This window comes from Sarcophilus harrisii, chromosome 2, assembly GCF_902635505.1.
Source record: "Sarcophilus harrisii chromosome 2, mSarHar1.11, whole genome shotgun sequence".
Taxonomy (NCBI): domain Eukaryota; kingdom Metazoa; phylum Chordata; class Mammalia; order Dasyuromorphia; family Dasyuridae; genus Sarcophilus; species Sarcophilus harrisii.
The window spans coordinates 634,254,959-634,268,620 of NC_045427.1; the positions used below are offsets into that span (position 1 = coordinate 634,254,959).

Sequence of the window (13,662 nt, forward strand, 5' to 3'; positions counted from 1 at the left end):
GACTTCAGATGTAGAAAAAGGCACAGAAAATTCATGGGAATTGGGATTTTTCTAAAGTTAAAAGAAATTGTTTTCTAGACATTTTAGATTATAGTAAGACTCTACAAGCATGGAGCATTATAGTGTATTTGGTACAATTTTTTCTGTAACAGAATAATGATTCATAAAAAACCTATAGATTATAGCATATGAAAACTAGAGACCTATGTTGGAAGAATCAAAGCATTCAGAAGTTGTGGGCATAAAAAGAAAACAAACCTGCCTGATCACCCTAGTACTAATTTTTATTACTACCTGCCTCCTAATTACAAAAGCCTTGAGACTTTTGTCTTTAGTTTTTGATCCTTCCCAATCATTCTTCCCACTGATGAGGTCTTGATAACTAGGTAGTGTTGGCTGAGAGAGCCTGAGGTACTGATAAAATTACTCCCTGAGGCAAGCAGGGAAGGTAACTGATGGGGATTAGTTTAGCCTTATAGTTCTCTCTTTGGAGGTCATGGATAGTAAGGTAGCACCTTGTTATGTCTAGCCAGAAATGCAAATTATGCCAAATCCCTGACATTAATTTTCCCCTATAAATCTGTCCAAGACTCACCATCTTTGCTGAACCCCTTTGGTAAGCAAGCCATGGCACTCTACTTTGTGGTATCTTTCCCCTTACTTCTTCCCCCTGTAATGTCTTTCTTCTCATCACCCCACCATGCTTCGTGGTGTCTTTCTCCTTATAGCTAACTCTTTTAAGGTACTAAACTCCTTTATAGATTTAGCCTGCCACCTCATGGAGTTTTTCCTAAACCCTTTTCCTTGCTAACTATATGCTCTCCCAACTCTATTTCATATTTACCACTTCTGGCATCTAGTATATCTCTTCATATTTTTTTTTTATAATTTCTCCTAAATAAACAACATTTGTAAAGAGAATAACCATTGTGAATTCTTCACATTACCAAACCCCAACATTTGGTTCCTATCTCAATCTTGTCATTTGATGTTAAACCGCCAAAACATCATTTGCAATGAGCAATTGCTTTTCTAAATCACATCATCCGTGCCAAAATCACTCTCCTAAAACATCACCACTATTGCCAAGTTTTTCTTCTCCATGCATTGATCCGATCATGTCATTCCTTTACTCAAAATCCACTCATATTTCAGTTTTCAGTGGTCCATGATTCCCTATTGCCTAGTGGAAAAAATCCAAACTCTTTTGTCTGATATTCAAGGTCATCTACAAGCTGGGCTGGATCTCCTTTTCCAACTTTATAAATCCTCTATGATCTAGTCTACTTGCTATTCTTGCACTTTTGTTCAAAATATTTTCCCCATCTGGAAAGTTCTTCTCCACCTTAATCCCTCTTGAATTTTCATTGATCCGTTAAATCCTTGCTTGAAGTGCACGAGTCAGTTTATTCAAACTTCACCTTTTCTCTGAAACCTTCCTCTTAGGTCTTAAAAAGTCCTTTCTTTGCTTCATCTGATAAATCTACTTAATATTATTGTTTATCATCGGCATCTCTATGTGTCCTCTCCTTCATGAGACGTTTTATATATCAGCATTCTATCCCCACAGTTGCATTTCACAAATTTGCTCTGCACAAGGCAAATGCTTATTAATGTTTTCATAAGTTGTGGAAGATGACAGAGAGAGACATAAGGAGATTAGTGAGAAACAAATTCATGTAAAGGGAACAGGTAGTCGTGGTGTAGGGGCAGCAGAGCTTGCAGAATAGTGGGGTCTTGTACAGAATGTTCAAACTAAGGGAGTCAAAGGGAAAACAGGTCAACGATGTTGGATGTTGGCAGCTTTGGGTAAAGGAAGCAAACTGAGGATTCGGCTTATGCCCAGATTCTGGGGTTCAGGGGTGTCTGAGAAAACGGCGGGAATTGTGTAGGGCTTCAGTGGGGCCCGGGGGACTGACAAGTTTCAGAGTTCAGCACCATCTGGGGGGAAAGCAGACTGTCACTGAAAGCCTTCTGAGGACTCGGAAAGCCGGCAGCATTAGGGTTCAGAGCCGCAAGCCGGCTCAGAAGGGGCTGAGGGACTGACTGGCCGCGAGTCTGGGGAGCGTCGGGGTTCCAGAGCCCCTGAAGACTCACAAAAAGAGGAGAGACCAAAGGCTGAGACAGCAGCTGGCCCGGGGCTCCCGAGGCTCTGAGCGCCCGACAAAAAGGGGGGGACCCCCAGGCCCTGGAGATGCAGGGGCTCTGAAAGTAGACAGGGACTGGGGGGACCCTTCGGGGTCCCTCAGAGCTAGGCGAAAAGGGGGGACGCAGGCCTTGGGCTCCCACAAAGGCCCAGGGAACCGTGGGTTTGGGGCATTTCTGAGGCTCTGAGCGCTAGGCAAAAAGGGGGGACACCGGGCTCTGGGGCTTCAGGGATTCTGAAAGCAGGACGAGGGCCGAGGGGCGCAGGAGGGCACGTGCAGTGAGGGAGTTCGGGGCCTTCCTCGTTCCCTGCTCTCTCCTCCTGTATCCTTCCTTCCCTTCCTTGCGCCCCTCTTCCAACTCCGCGTCCCCTTGCTTCTTTCTCCCTTGCGCTCTTCTCCCCCCTCAGGGCCCGGCTAGGCCCCACCCTCTCCACGCCTCCAGCCGAGGGCGCGCTACGTCATCACTCGGCGCCGCCTCGGCGGCTATAATGGACCCTCGGCCGCTGGGCTCCGGGGCTGCCCCGTCGCGCGGTGCCGGCCTGACCTCGTCATCTTCCGTCATGAGCCGCAGGCGGGCGGCCCCGGGTCTCTGAGCGCTCTCCCGGAGCCCAGGCAGCCCCATGGCCTCGGTGGCGACCCCGGCGGCCCCCGGGGCCGGAGGAGCGGGGTCCGGGAGCCCGAGCCCGCCGCCGGCGGCGTCCGCTCGCAGGGACTTCTACTGGCTGCGCTCCTTCGTGGCGGGAGGTGAGGACAGGCCGGGGGCGGCTGGCATCTATCAAGCTCCAGCCCGGCGCTGCTGCCCTCCCGGAGCTCACTTTGTTACGGGGGAGACGGCTCCCCCCCCCGTGGGGAACGGGGATTGCACCGAGGGGCGCGGGCTGGGCTGGAGTGGCGTGGGGAAGAGAAGGGGGCGCGGGGAGGCGCGGTGACCGGGGAGGGAAGGGGCGGGGAGGCAGGTGACCGGGGGAGGGAAGGGGAGGGAAGGCGCGGAGACCGGGGAGGGAAGGGGAGGGAAGGGGGCAGCGGTGACCGGGGAGGGAAGGGGCGGGGGAGGCAGGGTGACCGGGGGAGGGAAGGGGGCGCGGGGCGGGGAGGAGCCGGGAAAGGCCCGCAGCCCGCTGGGGAAGGAAGGGGCGGGGGAGGAGCCGGGAAAGGCCCGCAGCCCGCTGGGGGAGGGAAGGGGCGGGGAGGAGCCGGGAAAGCCCCGCAGCCCACTGAGGGGGGAGGAGCCGGGAAAGGCCCGCAGCCCACTGAGGGGGGAGGAGCCGGGAAAGGCCCACAGCCCGCTGGGGGGGGAGGGAAGGGGGCGCGGGGCGGCGGGAGGAGCCGGGAAAGGCCCGCAGCCCGCTGGGGGGGGGAGGGAAGGGGGCGCGGGGCGGGGGGAGGAGCCGGGAAAGGCCCGCAGCCCGCTGGGAAGAGTGGGTTTCCGAGTCGATTTCATCTTTCAGTAAGAGGAGTTTCTGAAGTCCAGGAAAGTGGCCCGGGGGGAAGTGATGAGCAGCTGTTTGGGGGCCGCGGGCTTGGCAGGGCCACGGTTGGAGGGGCAAGTCAGGGCTGGCTCCCGCCTTGGCTGTCAGGTTCCCTTGGGAAGGGGAGGCTGCTTGAGGGTGGCGGCTGCTGAGACGCCCCTGGGCTCGGGAGGGCTGAGGGATCCAGGAAGTGGGCTTGCCGGAGCCCCCCGGCTCTGGCGGGGATTCCGAGACCGTTGCCGTTCCGGGAGCCCGTCAGTCCCCAGGCGGCCCTGAGATTGGGGAATGTGATGACATCCAGTAATCCCACTGAGTCCCTCCTCTGGAAGCTCTGGAAAGCAAGCTCTTCTGGGGAGCGTTTCTGGACGTGGGGCCAGCCCGCTGTTTACCTTGCTCACCGTTTCCTTGTGCCGTCAGCCTCTTGTTTGTCTGACCCGGGCTCTCTTCCAAGAGGAAAAAGGGAGATAGGAGGGGGCGATGACAAGTGCTAGAGCTGGCTTTGGAACTGTGGATCTGGTGTGCTGGAGTCAAGAAGAGCGCAGAGAAGTCACTTGATTCAACCTCAGTTTACTCATCTGTGAAATGGAGATAATAGTGCCTAGAAGCAAAGGAGATAACCCATAGAGCCCTTTGTTAAATCATACTGGTATTATTTTTATGGGATCACTAAGAGTGAAAAGTGACCTTAACACTATGCTAGGCACAGGGTAGGTGCTTAATAAATGTTTATTGATTAAGAATGTGGGGTTAAATTCCCTGTTTTTATGTGGAATAATCTGGGTAAACCACTTACCGGTATTTTTAGTTCCCATATCTATAGAGCTCACTTCATTGTACTAGGCTGCCTCCAACTTTCTTAGTCTGTTCTCCTTCCCATCCTTATCCAATCCAGTAAATATTTTTAAAGTTCTTCCTATGTGCAGACACTGTGCTAAGTGCTGGAATTATAATTAATGAAAGACAGTGTCTGCCCTTAAAGGAGATCATAACAGTTATGCATTTGTATCTGTAGGGCTTATTAAGATTGTGTAGGGTGGGCTAGGGAATTCTAACTGTCTGAAGTTCTTCTCTCAAGTCCATTTTATTTAAAGTCTCTTCTAGAGAGCTTGCAGCCCAGAATGATCGTGACCAGCATTAGGGACTTGCCTCCGCTGTTCTAGGAAGAGGCATTTTCATAACTGTTCTCTTTTCATCCCAAGGGCTGTTTTCACTTAATTTTTCTTTTTTTTTTTCCCCACTTAATAATTTAATAAGACTTTAGGGATTTAGAAATGACAATTGGAAGGTCTTGGACAAGAAGCTTTTCTGTTATCTCTATAGCAATTTTATAGGACAAGGACAGAACTGAACCTTTGATTTTACTGGCATATGGAATTCTCAGATAAGGAAAGTTTACCTAGAAATTGCATAGAGAGTTGCTTAGTGTGCTGTTTCCCAGGATCACATGGATGCATATTTCAGAGACAGGACTTGAACCCAGTGAAAAAGAAGTGGCTCCATGGATAGAGGTCTGGGTCTGAAGTCAAGAAGACCTGAGTTCAGATCTCAGAGGATGTTTCCTAGCTGTGCGATCTTGGGCAAATTACTTCATCTCTGTTTGCCTCAGGTTTCTCAGTCTGTAAAATAGGGATAATAGCATCAATTTCCTCTCATGCTCACCCTGGGTTTTTGCTATCAAATGAGATCATATTTGTGAAGCATCTGATTAGGTGCTTAGGAAATGCTTCTTCCTTTCCTGCATTTAATTTTGTGGCCAATTTTCTAGCCATTATGATGTTCTGTCTTTTAGCAGTTGTAGAGATTGATTTTGTCAGTGGAATGGGGCAATATAGAAAGCATGTTCATATGTAAAGGTCCTATTTCTATATAGGAATTTTTCCATAATTCCATAAGAAAATTCTCAATCCCAAACAAGTTTGTCACATTTACTACCTTGTTAGAAGACTTGGGTTCTAGTCCCAGCTTTGTCGCCTTTCAATCTAACTTTTCTGAGTTCTGTTTCTTCTATATTCTGAAAATTAAATGAAATAAAATAGGAATGATGAACATTTTTCCCAATTACATGTAAAAACAATTTTTGACATTCATTTTTTTTTTTAAAACTTCAGAGTTCCAAATTCCCTTCATCCCAGAGATAGTAAGCAGTGCAGTATATGTACAGTCATGCAAATATGCTTCGGAACTGTGGATCTGGTGTGCTGGAGTCAAGAAGAGTGCAGTTCAAATTAAACCTCGACTGGAGAAGTCACTTGATTCAACCTCAGTTTACTCATCTGTGATTTCCATATTAGTCATAAATGACTAATTTATGTGAAAGAAGACACTCCCTCCCCCCCCCCTCAAAAAAAAAAAAAATAGAATGGAAAATTGCGTGCTTCTTTTGCACTCAGACTACAGTTTTTTCTCTGGAGGTAGATAGCATTTTTCATCATGAGTCCTTTGGAATTATCTTAGATTATTGTTTTGCTGAGAGTCGCTAAATCATTCATATTTGACCATAATAGAAGGTTGCTGTTAACTGGCTACAGTGTTTTCTTGATTGTGCTCACTTTGTATCAGTTCATATGAATCTTTCCAGATTTTTCTGAAATTATCCTGCTTATCGTTTCTTTTTTTTTTTTTTTTTATAAATAGCTTTTTATTTTCCAAATACATGCAAAAGTAGTTTTCAACATTGATCTTGGTAAAACTTTGTTCCAGATTTTTTTCCCTCCCTTCCCCCTTCTTCCTCCACAGATAGCAAGCAATCCAATATAAAGTAAATGTGTGCAATTAAAAGAATTTATTTCCATGTCATGCTGCAAAAGAAAAATTAGATCAAAAAGGGAAAAAGGAGCAAACCACCACAACAAAAAAGGTGAAAATCATTCTTTGATCCATGTTCAGTTTCCATAGTTCTCTAGATGCAGATGACTTTTTCCATCTCAAGTTTATTGGAACTGCTTTGCATCACCTCATTGTTGAAAAGACCCAAGTCCATCACAGTTGATGATCACAATCTTGTTGCTGTTCTCTTGGTTCTGCCCACTTTAACATAGTATCAGTTCATGTCTTTCTAGGCTTTTCTGAAATTCTGTTTGTCATTTCTTATACCCAATACTATTCCATTTCTTTTATGGTTTCTACATCTCAACTTACCCCATTACTGTTTATTTATTGAGTATTGGCATAAAAAATTAAATGAGAATTTTTTTGGAGAATTTTGCAGATACCACAGACATACACAAAGACCAGCAGATATGACAGAAAAAGTTCTTTTTTCATGCAGTATTTTTACTTAACATCAATCTACAAGTAGCTTGTCATCAGATACTTAACCCCAATTTTATAATAAGGTACTGTAAACACCCCATACAAGAAAAAAGAAAAAAAAATCGGATTTCCCTGGTACCAAGGGAGGGCCAAAAAATTTATGCAGGTTTTCCAGGTTTTGGAGGAGGGTGGTTCTTGGGACAGCAGCACCCCAGTCCCTGAAATGTGGAATTAACCAAGTATAATAACTTGTTCAGGCATTCCCCACTTGATGGATATCTCCTAAATTTCTAATTATTTGCCAATGTAAAAAGAGCTGCTATAAATATTTTTGTACACCTAGGTCCTTTTCCAGTTTGTTTATCTATTTTGGCATGCAGACTGAGTAGCAGTATTGCTAGGTCCAAGGATATGCATGATTTTATAGTCCTTTGGCAGTAGTTCCTAATTGCTTTCCAGAATGGTTGGATCAGTTCAAAATTCCACCAACACTTCATTGTGTAGAATTATATGGATCTAAGATAGTGTTTTTATTGGTGCTTCTTATTGAATTTTCCTTGCTCATTATTCTAGTGATATGTTGTAATGGTCATGTTTTGACAATGTTGAGACAGTTGAGACAGAAAGAATACAGGACTACCAATTAGGAGTTTAATCTTGACTTTGGTACTAAATTGTTTTTGTAAACTAAGGCATACTAAGTAAGTCTCATTGTAAAGAGCCTAGAATAAATGATTATCAGTGTTTAGCTCGAACATACTATGTCTGGTTCTCTGTATCTGGGAACTTAAAACAAAATTGTCCCCTGCTCCATGACTGGGTCTCTTCCTTGAGTTCAAATATTTGAGTGTGGTTTCTTCCTAGAGAAGCATTGTAGGTCAGTGCAAAGGCATTGGATTTGAAATAAGGAAGTAGTGATCATCTTGGAGTATCATGTAAATGGTCATTTAAAACTTGCACAACAACCTAGTGTAAACTATTGAAAAAGATACTAATATCATGCTCTGTATTTTAGGTACAAGGCTTCCAGAAACAATTTAATTTAACATTAATCTGATAAGTCATTTCTGCCTTCAGATTGACCCATGCCCTCCAACATGGACAATTTGAGGTAACATTTATATCAAGGCTCTAAAAACTTTTTGGTTTTAGGCCCCTTTCCTAAAAATGATCAAGGACCCCCTGCCCCCAAAACTTTTGTTAATATGAGTTTTATCTCTTTAGTATTTTCAAAATTAAATTGTCTAGGATAGTTAAATGACACAGGGAATAGAGTATCTGGCCTAGAGTTTGGAAAATATGAGTTCAGATCTAGCCTCAGGCACTCACTAGCTGTGTGACTCCAGCAAGTCACTTAAACTCGGTTAACCACAATTTCCTCAACTGTAAAATGTGATTAATAACAACAGCTATCTTGCAGAGCTGTTGTAAGGATGAAATGAACCAATTGTAAAGAACTTCTCAGTGCCTGGCACATAGTAGCCTATATAAATGCTAGTTTGGCAGAATTTGAATATGGGTCTTTTGACTCCAAGTCTAATACATTGAGAAAATTATTGGAAAATATAAAGAGAAAAAAGCATTTAAGGGATAATTTGTGCTCTAAAGTAAATCTATGTGGTGGGACACCAAATTTTTATTTTAAAAAATAAACAAACTCGTAGCCAATCAATTGAATTAATAATAGTTATAGCCAAAATATATATTAAGAAATGAAATCAAAATCAGAATTATAGGTTTGATTTTTGTAAATCAGTAAGTTTTTTTTTTTTTGATGAGGCACTTGGGATTAAGTGACTTGCCCAGGATCACACAGCCAGGAACTATCTGAGGTCAGATTTGAACTCAGGTCCTCTTGACTTCAGGGCTGGTGCTCTGCCCACTTAGCTGCCTCCTAATCAGTAAGTTGTTATGAATGAAACCACTTCTAGTGGAGGAGGACTTGTCTTGGAAAGGTTTGCCATTTATTCAGAAAGGATAGTTGAAGCTGACTTTTGGTTTTATTTTGTACTTCTAGCCTGACACTATCAGGTGCTTAATAAATGCCTGTTGACTGACTAATTGACTATACTTCTTTCCATCTTCTATCATTTAACAGAATAGAAGACAGTAACAATATTGAACTTTTATACAGAGTTTTCAAGTTGGCAAAGTGCTTTTTATAGGACATCCCAGTTTTAAGTCAGTAATGCTTAATAGTTTAAAACTGTACTAAGACTCATTGGGACTCCTTTTATTTTTCTATTTGAGTTTTACTATATTTTTGTGAGAAAAACATCACATGCAAATAACATCACTTGCATTATTCACATTTTGCAGATGAACAAACTGAGGCATCATTATTTGCTCATGGACACACAGTTAAGTATCAAAGATATTTGTTGCCTGGATGGGTAACCTCATGTATTCCTCCACTATTTAAACAAACAGCTGAGTGAGTAAAGCCTCTGATCTTTACTGCAGCTGTCGTGTTTTTAGATATAAAAGGCAACTCTTTATTTCTTTTTTTATTTTAATCTGTACCCTTTGTGTTCATTTGATAGTCAAGCTCAGGTAATATTAAAAACACAAGCTAACCTTCAACAAAATGTTTAAACAAACTGTAAAAAGTTTCGATAGATTTATCTTAGGCTTTTCTTTCTCTAAAAAGGTCTTAAAAACATGAATCTTAGTAAAGTTTTTTGTTGTTTTTTTTTTTGATGTGAAGTTTTTAAGGAGGGATCATGGCCTAGTCAAAAAGCAATCAACCTCGACGATTCTGAAGCTTTGGGTTTGCTGGGCTCTGTTACACATTTACCATGGCAAAGATCCTGACTCCCCTGAGACTGAGGTATCTGTTACCTTGTCTGTAATCTTTGTGTTGTCTGCCTCCTGGAGCTCCTAGAAGGATCGACTGCTTTGTAAGGCATCAAGCTCCAAATGGAGAGGAATGAACTCTTCCATAACTATGTTTTTGTGTTGGATTTTCTAATAAAGAAACGATTTTCTAGTAAAATATCACAAAATCCACTGTACCATTTGTGTGAAGTTCTGTAATAAATGTTTAGTTTTCTTATGTCTTGTTTTTAATTTGAAGGGGTTGCTGGATGTTGTGCCAAAACCACCATCGCACCTTTGGATCGAGTGAAGATATTATTACAGGCACATAATCACCATTACAAACATTTAGGTGAGTTGAGTAATTAGTTGTAGCCGGCCTAGAGTAATAAGCACTTAATAAATATTTGTTTATTGATTGTGAAATGAAATGTACTACTTAAAGGATCCAAAGTGTCTGCTTCAAAAGTTTTGTATCTCAGAAATAGAACAGTGGAGCATGTTTCTCTTGACTCAGGACCTTTCTAGACCTCATCATTACACTCTACAAAAGGTCAAGGAGAAAGAACTGTGTGCTTGCTCAAGTTCGGTACTAGTTTATTAGTTTTTGTTTTTAGAACTTTACAGGGTTTGGGAGTTGCCAGAAGGAAGGAGAGGAAAGAGAATATGAGAGAGTGAGAATAAGAGAAAGAGGAAAAAAAGTTTAAAGGAAGGATCTGCATGGTTGAAGTTTATAGTATTTGAGGTTTTACTATAATTCTTTTTTTTTTTTTTTTTTTTTTTTTTAATAGCCTTTTATTTACAGGATATATACATGGGTAACTTTACAGCATTAACAATTGCCAAACCTCTTGTTCCAATTTTTCACCTCTTACCCCCCCCACCCCCTCCCCTAAATGGCAGGATGACCAGTAGATGTTAAATATATTAAAATATAACTTAGATACACAATAAGTATACATGACCAAAACATTATTTTGCTGTACAAAAAGAATCAGACTCTGAATTATTGTACAATTAGCTTGTGAAGGAAATCAAAAATGCAGGTGTGCATAAATATAGGGATTGGGAATTCAATGTAATGGTTTTTAGTCATCTCCCAGAGTTCTTTCTCTGGGCGTAGCTGGTTCAGTTCATTACTGCTCCATTGGAAATGATTTGGTTGATCTCGTTGCTGAGGATGGCCTGGTCCATCAGAACTGGTCATCATATAGTATTGTTGTTGAAGTATATAATGATCTCCTGGTCCTGCTCATTTCACTCAGCATCAGTTCGTGAGTCTCTCCAGGCCTTTCTGAAATCATCCTGTTGGTCATTTCTTACAGAACAGTAATATTCCATAATATTCATATACCACAATTTATTCAGCCATTCTCCAACTGATGGACATCCATTCAGTTTCCAGTTTCTAGCCACTACAAAAAGGGCTGCCACAAACATTCGTGCACATACAGGTCCCTTTCCCTTCTTTATAATCTCTTTGGGATATAAGCCCAGTAGTAACACTGCTGGATCAAAGGGTATGCACAGTTTGATAACTTTTTGAGCATAGTTCCAAACTACTCTCCAAAATGGTTGGATTCGTTCACAACTCCACCAACAATGAATCAATGTCCCAGTTTTCCCACATCCCCTCCAACAATCATCATTATTTTTTCCTGTCATCTTAGCCAATCTGACAGGTGTGTAGTGGTATCTTAGAGTTGTCTTAATTTGCATTTCTCTGATTAATAATGACTTGGAGCATCTTTTCATATGACTAGAAATATTTACTATAATTCTTTAAAGAAAAATATTAACTAAATAGTTTAAATTATTTTGGGCGAAAATGAAGTTTGTTGTTAAAACTCGGTATGACCTTATTTTGGTAAATTAATAATCAAATAATGTTGGATTAATCTGTTGAATTTTAAATGATTTACTTCCCATTGACTTTAGAAAAAGCTTTGACTAACAAAATAACTGAATTCATCTTTCTTGGATTAGATGTAATTATGAAATAATATGAAAGAGTTGCTTTCAAATGCAAAAAATTGTTGTCTGAAACAACTAGTAAATATGAGACGGAATCAAACCTTTTAATTTCAGAGTTTTAACCATTATCTCATGTAATTAGAAGGAACATAGACCACAGTAAAAAGCTTTTAATTTAGGAACTTTTCCCTATAATATCTAGATTGTCTAAATATCTGTGTGTGATTTGATTTAAGTTGTTGTGCTATATGTAGCAGTTTTGAAAATTTTTTGTATTATGTCTGTAAATTCAATGTATTATATTTGGGCATTAATTTTTTGTATTAGTATTTTAGGAAAAAATGGAAGATGGAAAAGAAATCATTATTTAGAAATTACATGGAACTGTCTATCTAACTTGTTTTCCTTTACTAGCACACATTTAGTGTTGGATATTGTTTTATTTGTTCTGCAATCTTTGGATTGTACATTCACTAACAATAACTGAATTGTACAGTCTGCTTCATAGAAAATTTTCAGTGAAGGTTCTAAACAAATACTTGAACTATAACCTGTCTTGAACATGTAGCCTATCTTTAAAAAGCAAAGCAAAACAGAAACATGAACACAAAGGCTTTAAGACCTTGTCATAAGGCCAAATTCCCTTCTGGCCATAGTGGGAGGGTTGATAAAGATAAGATAAAGATAATCATTGATAAAATTATTTGCTCCCACATAAATGTTATTTTAAATGTGCAGAATTGATTTATTGGCTTATTGCAGAATTTATCTCATTTTAAGAGAATTGTTAGCTCTTCATTTGAATTTAGGCAGAGTTTTCCCCATTTGCCCAAATGAAATAAAATTAGGATATCTTTGTTCTCGCCCTCTCCTCCCCAAAAATTCATACTAGGTAAGATTAAACGTGAGAAATTTCAGCCTAAAATGTTTTCCCCATATTATTTGAGAGGTATTAAGATTTTGATCAGAATATAGTAGAAAGAGAACTTATGTCAGAGATCCAAGTTCAAGTCCCAGATCTCCTTTCTAGCTTTGTGATCTGGATTCTTAAGATTCTTGAGGTCTCTGGACTTCACTTTATTTCTTAGTTCTCAAGTTCTGTTAAAAACTATCGATTCTGAGCTACCTTACAAAAGTAAGAAAAATCCTCCTACTTCACTTGTTGGAGTGATTATTGCATATAAATTCCTAACAGGATTATAAGTAGCAAGGCCCTTCCAAAGAATTTAGTTGTGATTCACTTTACAGTAAATTTTACTTGTAACATCTGTAGAAGTGGAGTGCACAAGTTTGGGTTCAGTATGGCCTGACTTAGGCCTCTTAGGATTCTGAACTTCTAATTCTTCTTCTGGGAAATGGTTAAATTTGTATCCTTCCCTGCTCTTGATGATTGGTAATCTTTTATCTAAAGCAAAGGGAACTACAATTTTAAAAACTGGTATGGGGTTAAAAGGTTCTTTGAATCATCAAAAGTAGCTTGATTAAAAGTAATGATAAATGTCAGAAAATTTTCCCTAATTAACAATTTGTACCTGAGAACATCTTAGATTTATTAATAAAGTTTCATGATAAGTGTCAAGCTTTTTTTATGCTTTTTCCCAATGCTAGTAGTTCAGTAGAATCGTTAAAATAAAACAAAACAAACCAATATTTCAGCTACAATTAACAATATATGCAGGGTCTATCCCTTTAGTTCCCTTTTCTACCATCATAAATATATTTCATCATTGGTTCTCTGCAACTAAGATAAGATGTGTTTCATCTGCATTCCTGTGGCTTTAGTGTTTTTAACTGTACTATTAGCATGTATGTTATTCTCCTGTATATTGTCTGCATCTGCATCTCTTTAAACAAATCTTTATTTTCCCAAGTTAATATTTTTCATTGCTTTTGGCACAGTGATATTCCAGTCTATTTTTTGTTATGCTTTAAGCAGCTTCTCCCAGACTATTCCTCCTATGCATGGTACTATACAGTAATATAATACGGTATAGCTTCCTTGT

At 40.7% G+C, this 13,662-nt stretch overlaps 1 protein-coding gene and 1 pseudogene across 5 annotated transcripts in view; one reads left to right on the forward strand and one right to left on the reverse strand.

The window, feature by feature from the left end:
• LOC100935277 overlaps positions 1-2,769 on the reverse strand; it is a 31,737-nt pseudogene extending 28,968 nt beyond the window's left edge.
• Positions 2,600-13,662, forward strand: part of SLC25A16 (solute carrier family 25 member 16) — a 29,088-nt gene continuing 18,025 nt past the window's right edge. Inside the window, exons 1-4 of one of the 5 annotated variants that reach the window (XM_031956871.1) lie at positions 7,204-7,979; positions 9,188-9,228; positions 9,576-9,698; positions 9,945-10,037. Coding sequence is in view for 1 of the 5 variants with exons in the window: in XM_031956870.1 (XP_031812730.1) it covers positions 2,768-2,891; positions 9,945-10,037 (217 nt within the window). In the remaining 4 variants the exon portion in view is untranslated. Of the gene's footprint in view, positions 2,892-3,523; positions 3,595-7,203; positions 7,980-9,187; positions 9,229-9,575; positions 9,699-9,944; positions 10,038-13,662 lie in introns of those variants that run through there. The other 4 variants (XM_031956873.1, XM_031956872.1, XM_031956870.1 and 1 more) reach the window with 4 other exon arrangements.